This window comes from Gymnogyps californianus, chromosome 1 (assembly GCF_018139145.2).
Source record: "Gymnogyps californianus isolate 813 chromosome 1, ASM1813914v2, whole genome shotgun sequence".
Classification (NCBI taxonomy): Eukaryota; Metazoa; Chordata; class Aves; order Accipitriformes; family Cathartidae; genus Gymnogyps; species Gymnogyps californianus.
The window spans coordinates 218,086,579-218,100,357 of record NC_059471.1 but is presented as its reverse complement, the minus strand read 5'-3'; the positions used below and the strand labels follow the sequence as shown (position 1 = coordinate 218,100,357).

At 65.3% G+C, this 13,779-nt stretch overlaps 1 protein-coding gene across 1 annotated transcript in view; it reads right to left on the bottom strand.

Moving 5' to 3' along the window:
• Nucleotides 1-13,147, bottom strand: part of LOC127023098 (staphylococcal nuclease domain-containing protein 1-like) — a 45,614-nt gene extending 32,467 nt beyond the window's left edge. Inside the window, exons 1-2 of the mRNA XM_050907061.1 lie at nucleotides 13,040-13,147; nucleotides 11,526-11,615 (exon numbers count right to left, since the gene is read on the bottom strand). Of these exons, the coding sequence (XP_050763018.1) occupies nucleotides 11,526-11,615; nucleotides 13,040-13,147 (198 nt within the window). The remainder of the gene's footprint in view (nucleotides 1-11,525; nucleotides 11,616-13,039) is intronic.
• Nucleotides 13,148-13,779: the final 632 nt, after the last annotated feature.

Genomic DNA, 13,779 nt, shown 5'->3' with positions numbered 1-13,779 from the left:
ACTACCGAGAGTATCCACAGCCCCAGCTCAGGCACCTCCTGCACCCCCAGCCCTGGCTCGGGCACCTCCTGCACCTCCTGCACCCCCAGCCCTGGCTCGGGCACCTCCTGCACCTCCTGCACCCCCAGCCCCAGCTTGGGCATCTCCTGCACCTCCTGCACCCCCAGCCCCAGCTTGGGCACCTCCTGCACCCCCAGCCCGGCTCAGGCACCTCCTGCACCCCCAGCCCCAGCTCGGGCACCTCCTGCACCTCCTGCACCCCCAGCCCCGGCTCAGGCACCTCCTGCACCCCCAGCCCCGGCTCAGGCACCTCCCGCAGCCGTACACCCAAGCTCGGGGAGCTGCTCGTCCCAGCCCAGCCCCGCCGGACCACTTTTAGCCATGACAGACCCGGCCCCCCGGCCCCGAAGCACCAGGGGACACCGCGAGCAGCAGCACCCAGCTCTGAGGCTCGGCTCCAGGCTCCCGCAGCCACCCTGCAGAGCCACACTGTGCCCGTGCTGAGCCCGGCTTCACCCATGTGCCACCCGCAGGGACCCAAAGCTGCAGGGAAAGCGCCCTGGGGCACCCAACCGCAGAGCTGGGTCCGTCCGACACCAGGCACGCACACAAGCAGCCGTCACTGCCACCCCGCAGACCCCCAGCTCGGTCAATATTTCACGGGGGTATAAAAAGCAAAGCGCTTCCTGGGCGCAGAGAGCGACGTGCCGAGCTCCCCGCGGCTGCCAGCACCGCTGAGGGGCCGGGAGGGCAGGGGGTGGCCGGCACCGGGGTGGGATGCAGGGTGCCGATCGCGCAGGGTCCCTGCCTGGCTCCCCCCATCCCTCCTGCACCCATGGGACCCGCAGCGGGCTCTCGCTCCCTCCCAAAGCCAGCCAGCGTCGATGGCGGCCGTCTATCGGCAGATTTCCAAGGTCAGCTGCAGTCAGTGTGAATTAAATCACTCCGCCAGCTCTCCTCCCTGGAGGAGATCCAGCCCCGAGAAGAATGGCACTACAGAGATTCACATGCCTTTGTGCAGCCAACGCGCTCAATGTCACCCGCCCCGGCTCCCCCGCTGCCAGCTCGGGCTGCGCCGGACCTGCCAGCCCCTGCCCGCCCTCGCTCATCACCGAGGTATCCGGCACCCCGGCACGGGGTGAGGGGAAAGGGTGGTCGAGCCAGGGCTGGTGAGCCGTGTCCCTGTCCCCACGTGCCCTGTGCCTCGCCACCGGCTCTCGTGCGAGGGCGTGCAGGGAGGACACGGCCCCTGGGAAACACGGGGCCATCGCTGCCAAAAACCCGCGCTCACGCCCACGGCTGGAGGAGGAGGACGAACGGTGCCCGGGGCGCCAAGCACCGTGTCCCCGGCACGTGCTGACTGGTACACGGTCCCCAGAGCATGGTCACTGGCACGTGGTCCCCAGCCTGTGGCCCCTGGCACATTGTCCCCAGCACCATGGTCCCAATGCTGTGGTCCCCAGCATGTGGTCTCCAGGATGGGGCCCCCAGCGTGTGGTCCCTGGCACACTGTCCCCAGCATCACGGTCCCAATCACGTAGTCCCTGGCACACTGTCCCCAGCATCGTGGTCCCAACGATGCGGTCCCCAGCACGTGGTCCCCGGCTCGCTGGCCAGGCTGGCGCTCGCAGGCAGGTCTTCGGGAGCATCCTCCCGGCCCCAGAGGCAGGAGGGGGGGCGGCCAGCTCCCCTTCACGGCCCTGACACGCGGCACGAGCTCGCAGGGGAGGTAAAAATAGTCCCTGCGAGTTTGTGACGAAGAAAGGCTGGGAGATCCGCAGGCGTTTCAGTCAGTAATTATAGCAGAGCAAGTCTGGTCTGCCACCCACCCCTGCCATATGCACCCACTCTGCGCCCACCCGGCGCAGCCTGGCCCCCTCCTCCCTGCTGCACCCCGTGTCCCCGCGGCAGGGGACGGTCCCCTCGGAGCCCCCCGGGCCAGGCTGGAGCGAAGGGAGTAGGGAGGGACATCACCGGCATGGCACGGAGCCCACCCCTGCCCTCTCTAACCTGCAGGCACCGAAACGCGGGTGCTGCCCACGCAGCCCCGCACCCGTCCTTGCCCCCGCCTCTGCCCGTCCCTCCCTGGAGGGGTGAGCCCCCCTGCCTCTGCAGAGAGCACCTCCAGGCAGGAGGGGCCCCGCAGACCCTGGGTGGGGGGGGCGCATGCCCCCATTGCAGCTCCAGCTTGGGGAGGGCACCCATGGGTGCGGGCAGACACCCCGCCGGGGGATGCTCCGCCGCCGTCGGTGCCCAGCCGCACCGTAACACGCCGCCGCTCCCAGCAGCAGCAGCGGGCTGCTTGAAGGAGCTGGGGCAGTCCCACAGCCCTGATTTTTGCCTATTTTATTTCTCCTCTCCCCTCCCGGGGACAAGACCGGGGGCAGCGGGGACGTGGCTGATGCCACCCATGAGCTAAACCCATGTACTCCATTTGCACCCTGACCTCCTCCAGCCTGGCTGCTGGAGGGGGGAGCTCGAGCACGGGGGCTCGCTGCCAAGCCCCGGTGCCGGAGCTGCACCGCTGTCCCCAGGGCTGCCGTCCCAGGCCAGCCAGGCTGTGCCATGCCGTGCCGTGCCGTGCCATTCTGGGGAGGCACACCCACCACCCGCCATCCCCATCGGATGGGAAAGCATTCCCGGCACTGACCCCTGGCCCACTCTCCCCTGCCCGGGGCGGGGGGCTGATGTGGGGTCCCGAGGCTCCAGCAAGGGAGGGGATGAGCCCGGGATGCCCGCACCCCACTCGCCCCAGCCTGGCACTGGGACCGGCCTCGGGGTGCTGCCCCAGGGAAGACGCCGGTAGGGGAAAGCTCTGCAGCCGCGGTGCAGGACACCGCGGGGAGGCACCGGCAGACTCTAGATGTGCCACGCTCCGGCACACAGCTTCCCGGAGCAGAGCGGTGATGGCATCAGCTGCAAGTGAAGTAAGAGATAAAACAAAGCAGCGAGGGAGGACGGGGCTGGACAGCAGGTCCTACATGCCTGGATGCTCTGCAACCCTCTTCCAGCTCTTCCACCCTGCCAGGCACGAGCCGGGGCCGATCACTCACTCGAGCCCAAGCCCTTCCTTGCCGACACCGCTTGGTGAGTCCTGAACGATACCGGAGCAGCCGGCTGCAGCCAGCCAGCCCAAGGCTCGCCCCATCCCTAACGGAGCCCGGCGGACCAACGCTGCCTCCGTGACTTGGCAGGACACTAAATAGATGCCGTGTCGTGGCCTCTATTAGCAAGAGCTGCCGCCGTGCCCACCGGAGCTGCGAATCCTGGTGGGGTGAGGGGATGCAGGAGGCACTGCGGGGGCAGCGGGGACCCCCGGGGGGAAAGATCTAGCGTCACATTTTCCCTCCGGACAGGCAGTTTCCTTCCCGAGGGCCGTGTGTGCCGGCTCAGCCCAGCCTCACCCCCCGTCCCACTGCAGGAAGGGTGCTTTGCTAGGAACGGCAAGCAGGAGCCAGCTCGGTTTGCCTTCGGCTTCGCCAAGCCCTTCCCTAACCTCCTCCACCTCTCCTCCCCGGATCCTCCCATCACGGTCCCTCCTAGAAAGGCGTGTAAAGAGCCCGGGATGTGGTACGAGGGATGCTCCAAGCCACCGCGCTGCAAAGCAGCCCCCGCAGAGCCTGCAGAGCTTCAACCGGTGCCGAAAGTGGAGCCTGCAGCGGCCGCGGGGCTCTGCCCTCCCTCCTCCTCCCCACCGGCTCCGGCAGCAGCGGGGCTACCGAGCCCCCCCGGGTTGCAGCCCCGGGTGGCTGAGCCCAGCCCAGCCAAGCCGAGCCCAGCCGAGCCCAGCGAGCAGCCCCGGGGCAGGACTGACCTTGCTGCGGCAGGGTCTGCCGGAGCAGCGAGTAACTCAGGGCTGCAGCCTGGCAATGGAAGTGCCCGGCAGAGCCATTTGAGGAGGCACGGCAAGGAGGAAAATAGATGCACGGAGAGGAAATGGCCCCGAATTTCTGGTCATTACACCAGGAACAACCACATTTGCTCTCTTCACCCTCCCCTGCTGTCAGGGAGCCATTGCAGCCCACTGCAACGCCCAGAGCTGAGCGTGCCGGCAGACTTCTCCCCTCCTGCTCGTCTGCATCTGCACGCACTGTTTATTCCAAGCGGAACACAGTCGGGAGAAGATCTCTCCCAAGTTCGGCACTGGGGAGCAGCCAGCTCTCCAGAAGGCTTTCAACAGCAAAATCCTCCCCAATTTCACACGCCGGAAAGCAGCGGCGATGATGCAGTGCGTTCCCATGAAGCTCGGGAGCCGGCACCCTGCAAAGCCTTCCCAGCACTGGCGCGCTCCTCGGCACAGGATCCCGGCTCCGGCATGCAGCCAGCAAGACCGGGCACATGCGGTCACAGCTTCCCGAGGGCTGGGTGCGGTTGTTTGTGGTGCGGGCAGCGGCGCCCGCATCTCCCCCTGCCCCGGTGCTGGCGGTGGCTGGGGAGCAGCAGCCACCCCTCGCCGCGCACTGTCCCCATTCCTCTCGGCTGCGCCGCTCTGCAGAAAGCCGGACCTTCCAAAAAACCCCCGGCTGCGCCCCGACCATCGCCGCGTTAGGCGAGCGGCCGCCGCCATGCCGTGCTGCGCCGTGCCGCCAGCTCTCCCCGTGTTCGGAGGCTGCCAGTAACACGCAGCAAAAATTGCCCGCCAGTGCAAAAATCTGCAAAAGTCTGCAAAAATCTGCAAAAGTCTGCAAAAGCCTTCCCTCCTCCGGGGAGAGGGATGATGTTCCAGGGGAAAATGTTCTCCCCAGTCAAACTCCATCCTCTGTTTTTCCTAGGTCTGATCTCTGGTCTGCCAGCAGTGCTGGCGCCGGGAATGCTGCTTTGGGTAACCCCAAAAGGAGCATCCCGGGAAGCATCCCAGTGCCTCTGAGCTACACCGTCTGACCAGACACAGGTGGATGCACCGGAAAACTGCAGGGAAACCCCCAGCTGCTGCTTTCCAGGTACGCTGGGGGCTCGGGTTCGTACTCGCAGGCTTTTGCGGATGAGAGGTTTTATCAGTTCGCTGTCAGCCTTCCCTTTGATGAGCCTCCATCCCCGAGCTGCAGCGCTAACAAATCCCCAGGCGTTAAAAATAAGCCGAAGCTTTGCAGATAAATGGGTGCAGGCGTCGGGATGGAGGGCGAGGGCAGGCCACCCGCGCACCCCTCCTGCCCGGGAGGGGGGAAGACGTGGCACGAGGCACTCCTCCTCCCGTCTCTCGGCATCAGCCACGCGCAGCCCGCCAGTCTCCAATTATCGACCACCCCATCGATCCGGGGACGACTGTGCACGGCACGATTGCACCCCCCCGCCAATCCAGGGACCGGCTAATGGCACACACCGGGGACACCGCGCACCGCCAGTCCTCGTGCCGCGGGAGCGCCACGTTCCCTCTGCGCCAGCCTGGACCCGAGAGCCCCTTTGCTGCGGCAGGAGCAGGATGCTCATCCCCGCGGTGCCGGCCTTCGGGGCTGGGGCACGGGGATCGGGCAGCGCTGCCGGGTACGCACGTCTCACCGGGGCTGGCTGAACGGGTGAAATTATCCCCGGGGCCAGAGGCATAAAATAAAGTATCAGGAGCACGTCGCGGCTTTGGGGGTTCGCCCTGGCCCCGCACAAGCCTCCGCTCACAGTCGCATGGTTGATGGGGTGCAGGGGGGTGAGAAACGAGCACTCCCACCTCCAGCCTGGCAGCGGGGGGGCTGCTGCCCACCTTTGCCCACAGAAGCTGCCCGTCTTTGCCCGCAGAAGCTGCCCTCCCGCCCGGGGCCCACTGCAGGGCAGGTAACGGGGTTCACCCCAGTGTCACCGCCTCTCGGCGTCCCCAGGGACCTTCCCGGGTCCCCACCACACTCACGGCCCCCGCTGCCGAGGCTGGAGGCACTGAACGCCGGCACCCTGCGGAGGGGATGGGTGCGGTGGCACCAGGGAGCCCAGAGCACCGCAGAGCCCCATATCGGTATGGCAGCAGCCCGTCGGGCACCCCTGGGTGCTCGGGCACCCCAAGGAGAGCCACTCCTCCACCCACCGCCCCCCCCGCCGGCTGCAGAGCAGCCCTTAGGGAAGGGACTGAACCGCTTCCGTGCACAGGGGATATTTTTCCCTGAGTTATCTCGTGCCATCTCCCTCCATCCCAATGATTAATCCCCCCCAGCTAATTAGAGGAAAGGGCCAAGAGCACCCATTTAGACTCGATTCAATTGCCCGCACGATGGCATAATTAAAAAAAGCTGCTTAACGGCGGTGCATGCCCAGCGCTGAAATCGATGGGCAGCGTCTGTGCGGAGGGAGCCGTCCCCGCCCCGACGCGCACCAGAGATTTATTCCACCGCGGGAGACAAATCCATACCGGGGCACGGCAGCCGAATGCCGGCGGGTGCTGGGGTGGGGGCCGGGGCCGCGGCAGCCGGTTCATCCCGTGCCACCGGGCAAATTCCACCACACCGGGTCACTCCCGTGGCTGCCGGGAGGGCGCAGCTCCCTCACAGGAGCCGCAGCGGCTCTTGCACCGGGTGCGTGCCGCGGCAGCGCAGGGAGCTGGCGTCGGCACGGCGAAAGCCGGCAGAAGAGTCAAGAAAAACAAATCTGGTCTGTTAAAGGGAAAAGCAACGCGCCGTAAAAATCCCAGCTTTAGAAACTTTACGCTGCTTTGATGAAAGGGCAAGAGAGAAAATATATTATACTCCCATCTATCTCCGGGGCCCTGGGAATTCAGCTGCGGTTCCCCACAGCCCGGCTCCTCTCCTAACATGATAAGTGCCGCACGAACCGAAAGCGAAGGGGTGGCCGCAGGCAACGGCCGCGGCGGCCGTGGGGATATTTCTTCCTCTTCTCCCTTCGGTGCTTTCTCCAGAGGGAGGGGGGGGACAGAGGGAATTATTTCTGGAAGCAATCGCAGCGGTTTATTTTTACTGCAGGGGCCCGGGGGAAGCTATCGCGCTGCCCCTGCATTTCTGCAGGACAGGCAGCCGGCGGGCAGCGCGGGCAGCTCTGTGCCGCGGCACGGGGAGGCGGCGCACCGGGGCTGGGGGGGGAGGACGCGGCGTTGCTGCCGCAGGGCTGGAGGGCTGGGAGCGGGGGGCGAGCGGCCGGGGAAGGAGGCAGAAAAGGCGATGGAAAACGGGCGGCGAGAGCAAAGGCCTCTGTCCGCTGTGCCAGGCTGGCAGCGTCCGGCAGCCCAGCGCAGGCAGCCCCGGGGGAGCACAACCGCCCCTGCCCCCGGGCTGGGTTTCAGGCTCTCCCGGCCACGAACTGGGGCTCGTGCTGGAAGCAGCCAGAGCTGGAAAGCCCTTAGGGAGAGCGGGACAGACGGACGGGCAGGGGGACAGGCAGCAGGGTGCCTGGGAGCTCCAGGAGAGCTGGCTGCTTGCCCGCCCCAACAAACCCCCATCCCTCAAGGCTGCTGCCCAGGGCCAGCACACGCGGGCATCGGCGAGAGCGGGGCACGAACACAGGGCAGGAGACCTGGGCTGCTGCCTGCCTGTTCACTGCAGCCCTTCCCCTGGCCACGGCCACACTCACCATCCGGCACCGCAGCCACCCCCCGGCCGAGCCGCCTCCGGGTCCCCGAGCTCCTGCTCCCCTGAAATGCCCACAGACACCCACAAAAGCAGCCGTGGCAAAGCCCATCCCGCTGCTCCAGGCTCCCGCTCCCCACCCAGAGCCAGGGCCGGGCACGGGACCATGCACTGGTGAGGGCTTGCCTGCTGGGCCCAGCAACGAGAGGGACGTCCCATGGGAGCTGCCGTGCCGCCAGGAGCGTGATATACTGGGAGAGCAACACACAGCAGTAAGATTTATTAATTTCCAATTAATTTCATCTGCCTGGAGCTGGTAGGGGTGGCAATGACCCGAAAACTGGAGAGCAGAGGGGATCATGGGATCTCACAGGATCCCATCGTACCAAGATGGTGCTTTTGAGGCATCTGACCCCAAAAACAGCCCTTTGCTGCCTTCACAGCGCTCCTGCCTGCACTGGATGGCACGCTGCCCGCACCGGACGGCACGCTGCCTGCGGCACAGCCGGAGCACACGCACCGGGAGGTGGCAGGATGAGGACAGGAGGGCAGCTGAGGACAGACGGCTCGCCGCAGGCAGAGGACTTTTGTCCTTGCTGGCAAAACGCATGCCCCTGTGCCGGGACCGGAGCAGCCGGGGCTGGGCAGGGGCTGCCCTCCTGCGGCACCGGGCACGGGCAGGTGATGGTCCCGGGGGAGTCCCTGCCACCCGGGCCCAGGAGAGTCGGGGTTGCTGGTACCTCGGGAGCCTGTGCACCAGCAGCTCCCAGCCTCACACTCAGCGTCTTGCACACGCACGTGCAAAGCCCAGCAGGTCCCTGCCTGAGCGCACACCGCCCAGGGGCGAGGGATGGCTTGTTCCGACCCCACTCCATATCCATATACTAAAGCAAAGCTGCTCCGGGATGGCAAAGGGACCACGCTGCCCGGCGGGGGACAGAGGACAGCCATGGGGGTGTGAGCGGTCACCCTGGCAGGGGGTGGCCGGGCTGCCGGAGTGGTCCCGCTCCCTGGAGTGGGTGCTGCTTGCCTTGGGATGGGGTGGGATGGGTGGGATGGGATGGGGTGGGATGGAAGGGGGGCACATCCAGCTCCACAATTCCTGAAGTGCAGCTCCCTCTAGTGTCACATCAGCCCTCCGGAGCTGCCACCGGGCACCCACGAGGCAAGGTCACCGCTGTGCAAGGACAGCACCCACGAGGAGGGTCCCCACGGTGCAGGGACAGCACCCACAAGACAAGCCCTAAGCCACTTCCCGGCAGGCAGCCCCGGGGTGCAGGCAGCGGGCACGGCACGGCCAAGCCCGACAGACACGCGGCGCTTGCAGCCGAGGAGGCGGCTGATGAAGCACCAGCAGCGAGACCAAAACCTCATCCTGGCCTAATTATTCCTAATATTCAATTCATCAATCTTGAAGGGGATGATCACGCTCCACCGGAGGAGCTGCCAGCGGCGATCCCTCCCGAGGCTTGTCACGCCGACAAGCCGTGCCAGCTCTTCCCAGGCAAACGAAAGGCAGCGGGAAGGCAGGAGGCAGCTCCAAGCCGGGCAGGGGAGCCCTGGCCCCGGGGAACAGGCTGGGGTGGGTGCTGGGGGTGCGCAGGGCAGACCCCAAACCTCAAGTCCCCTGCGATGGGGAGGGTCCCCACATCCACCGCTCCTCGGGGACACGGCAGCATGGCCACAGCCGCTCGGCACCCATCACCCATCATGCCCATGCAGGAGAGGGGAGGAAAAGGGGGCCAGAAGGTGCTCAGCGATGGGGCTCCAGCTCAAGGGGCCACCGTAGCCCGTGGGGACTCGCAGCCGGGGAGGCCAAGAGCAAGGCCGGAGCAGTCAGCACCGCTCTGACTGCCGGACCTGCCCGAGGATCCCGGAGATCCGGATCTCCGGAGGATCCAGGAGATCAGTCGACCCCAGGGCTCTGCAGGAAGGGAAATCCTCCGGAGGGTGGCAGGGCTCCCTGGGGCAGGCAGGGCACCCCAGGGCAGGCAGGGCACCCCAGAATGGGCAGGGCTCCCTGGGGCAGGCAGGGCACCCCGGGGCAGGCAGGGCACCCCGGGGCAGGCAGGGCTCCCCAGGGCACCCCTGCAAACACGCACGGTGCTGGAGCCGTGCCGATGCCGCGGGCAGCGCTGCGGATCGGTGCCAGCCCACCCCGTTTGATCTCCCCGCAAGCAGACAGCTCTCAGAAGTCGCTAGCTCCCTGCCGGGGTGGGCTTTAAAAGTACATTAAAAAAGGGGGTGGGAAAAGAGGGATTTTGCCGCAAAGATTGATGCTGACAGCGAGCCGCGAGAAGGCAAGGGCGAGCCACCCCGTGCAAGGCTGTCATTTCAAATCAGAACGCGCCGCCAACCTCGAGGGACTGTTTTGATCATTAACGGAAAGGATTTTTTCATCGCTTTCCTCAATCAAATTAATCTGAAGTGAAAAACGTGGAGCTGACAAAGGAAATATTTATAAAGCAAATGAGGCAACATCAAAGGCAAGCGGGCGCCCGGCTCCCAAGGCTACCGAAACAGCGAAGGCAGGAGCCCGGCGTGTGCCGCAGCAGCACGCTGCAAGGTTATGGGGAGCTTTAAAAATGGAGACTGGAGGCACTCGCAGCCAAATGGCTTTTTGCTTCTATTTCTGGGGGTCACTGGCTCCTGACCAGCCACTTTGGGCACGGGGACGGCGGCAGCTGGCTGCTGTCCCGCTTCCCTCCTCCTGCTGCTGACACCGGTCCAACGGCAGCAGAGCAGCGAGGGTGTGCCGCTGCCTGCTCCTGCCTGTCCCTCTGGATGGGCTGATCCTGCTGCCCACCCCTCTGGGTGCATTGAGCTTGATGCCTCACGCCGCAGCACCATGCTGGGGGTCCTGGGAGGAAGGCAGGACCCTCATCCTCCTCCCTGGCATGGCAGCCCGCGCCGCCCGGACACGGTCATGGGGACACGGGGGACGCAGAGAGCAGCCACCGGCCTCGGGGACGGCCTGGGGCTGCCCCGCATGGGGACGGCTCCCCCAGCACCTCGGGACTGGGCACGGGGGACACAGGACCGGCGCAAGTAGCACCACGAGCACCAAGGGCTCTGGCAGGGCTGGCCCCATCCCCAGCCACAGTGGGGACCCGGTGACCGGAGCCGGGGGCTCCGGCCAGGCGTTGCCCTCGGCTCCTGCCTGCAAGTGTGCAAGGGTGAACGCAAACAGATTTGGGGAGAAAAAGGGTGGTTTTGAGCAACAGTCAAGCATGGCAGGGTGGGAGAGAGCAAACCCCACTCCGCTGCACCGCAGAGCGATGGCGGCTGGAGGAAAACCGGTGCCGGTAACCCCCGGGGTGGCCGGCAGCGCTCAGACCGGGACCCTGCTGAGGTGCAGCCTGGCACGGGGCCAGGACCCTCCCAGGAACAACTGGGTTTCCATTTCAGAGACCGGAGCTCTCTTCACAAGTCCCAACAACATCCTCGCAGCCGCTTTTGACTACGACAAGTGACAGACTTCCCATTAGAAAAGTCTCACAAGCTGCTATTTTTTTCCCTTTTTTTTTTTTTTAATATATAAACAGGGCTCTGAAAGGGAAAGATGCAATTAGGCATGGAAATAGTCCTCAATGAGCAGCAGCGAGCAGCCTCGCTATGAAGGAAATTGATTTTATTTGACCATTTTATGAGCATTTGAAAATTGCATCCTGAGCATGTGCTTCAGTAGTTAAGCGCACATTATATTCTTCATTCCCCTGAATTGCTCTAAACCAGCCTAGAAAAATATGCCGGGCAAACAAAGGGAAATGTAAAGCGACGCAGGTACACAGCATTCCTGGGAAATGGGTGCAGCTGAAAGCGAGACTGCAGTCCTGCAGAGGGCCAGCTCAAAGGGTGCTCCAGCTTTGGGTGCACCCCGCAATTCCCCCCGGAGAGCCCCGGGTCACCCGTAAGGACTCACGCGGCACCAACCGGCACGGGCAGCACCGGCTCCCGGCCCCTCGCTAGCACCCGCCCGCACCAGGGATGAGCGAGGACCACGCCACCGTCCCCCCGTCCCCTCCGTACCTTCTTCCCGATGAGCTTCTTGCGCAGGAACTCCCGGGCCTCGAACATGTAGGGAATGTCGTAGAGAGGCCTCAGCTTCCTGTTCTTGTCCTGCAGCGGGGGCAGAGAAGGGGCACAGGTCAGGGGAGCCCCCCAAAACCACCCTCTGATGAGCATCCCTGCGGAGAGGCAGCCCGCTCCCTGCTCCAGAGCGGGCACCCCAAAGCTGGCGCACCCAGCACCCCCTGCCCGCATCCATGGGTTCCCTCCTGCTCCTGCACCCCAGGGTGGGCTCCCCGAGCAATGCCGCAGCCCCGGCTCTGCCGAAACCCCGAGGGGAGCCCCTGGCTGACAGCAGTCACCTCATGGTGCCAGGCTGAGCATCTCCCCTCAGTTTAAGTGGCAGATCTATAAGGGGAAAGGATGGAGGGGAATTCGGGGTGGGGGGAGATGGCCAGGGTCCCTCCAACGAGCCGACCACCCCCACCGAGCACCCTGGGCCCCTCTCGCCAGCCCCCCGGCCCCGCTCACACCGTGCCAGGCAGCTCAGCATCGGAGCCCGCAGCCCCACAGGCACTGCCTGGGGATCTCCGCTCGCAGAGGGAAGCATCAAAGGTCTCGCCTCCCCGAAACGCCGTGCACAGCACCCCTTCCCCTTCCCCACGCCCACCGCCTGCCCTGCCCGCCCTGCCCGCGAGAGGGGAAAAGAAAGCTAAAAGAGCTCTGTAAGTAAGAGACCTGTGCAAACCGGGTACACGGCCTCTGCTCACGCAGGCTCCTGCACAAAAGTTGCTCGTTAGATGAGCTCGTTATCAGCCAGTGATGAACAGCACTTGCGGGATGGGATGCCCAGGAAAGGGAACCAGCGGGCATCTGGCCGCTCGCTGCCCATCAGCTGCTCGGGGCCTTTCGCGGCGATAAAATCCCTTCAAAGGCTGAGCAAAAAGGGGTTTCCAGTGGAAACGGCAGTGCGGATTTGGGAACGATGCCGGGGGCAGGAAGGAGCCGGGGAAGGGCTTGAGCCGCACCGCACCGCACGGCCGCACCCTCATGAGCTCTGCGGCAGGGGCTCGTGGAGCAGGACTGGCAGCAGTGAGCCCAGTGAGCTATATACAGCAATATATAAGATGTACAAGATAATCCATATTGGACACGGTGCTGCTCACCCTCCCCAGGCCTCCCTCTGCCCCCGGGAGCCCCCAGCGCCTCGCAGCATCCCGATGGGCTCCGTGGCACGGCATGGCACAGCACGGCAGTGCATCGCCCGATGGCACGGGCAGGGGCTCACGTCCCAGCCAGAAAAGAGCCGGGGTGGGGACTGAGCTGCCACCAAGGCTGGCGATCCCCCCACCCTCCCCACCCCGAGTGCCAGCGGCAGGAATAGTGTCCCCCAACCCCTGGCTTTGCCAGGCAGGGCTCCAGGCAGGGGTCCCTCCTGCCCGGTCACTGTCCCCAAGAGCGGCCGAAGCAGTTGCCTTGCAAGAGCACAGGGCAGGCGCGCAGCAGCGTCCCTGGTCACCCTCCCCGTGACGAGCCTTTGGGGACTGAGCAATCCCCGGGCCAGAGATGGTGTCTTCGGAGCCACCATTGCCAAGGGGCTTGTCCCCAATGAACCGTGCCGCCACCAGCCCTGGACACAGCATGCGGTGTGACGGCACACCGGACCTAGCTTTGAAAGCGATGCCAAGGGGCTGCCGCTGCTCGGCACCATCCCCAGAGGGAGCGACGCAGCTTTCCCCGGCAGATCCTGCTCCCTCGCTGGTGGTATGCTGGACTTTGGACACACTTTGCGGTTGGCTGCACCGGCACCGTTACGGTTACGGCACCTTCGGACCCTGCCAGCATGCCAGGGGAGGAAGGAGGGAGAAGCCAAGCCAAGCCAACCCAACCCTGGGAGCTCCCCAGCCCACGCCGCAGAGGACGGCCCTTGGCACATTGCTCTGCTCACCGGCGTGGTGCCGTGGGGCACGGCCCCCCGCACGCCCTGCCGAGCTGGGGAGGAATACACTGAAAAGAGGGAGATAAGGCGAAAGCAGCAGGAAATGAAGGAGAGGAATCAGATGGGAGAGGGAGCGAGTGGACAAAGACACGCCGGCACTCGTGCTCCACGTTCTTCCGTAATGAATGAGGCTTTGATAGAGTTTATTGTCCTTGACGCCGTTCCCAGGCTGCTCCTTGGAGCCGTTCCCTCCTCCACCCGCATCGCCGCTCACCCAGCGCCGCAGCCCCTGCCAGCGCCGGCGATGGGAACGGGCCGGATCCCACGAGGGCATCC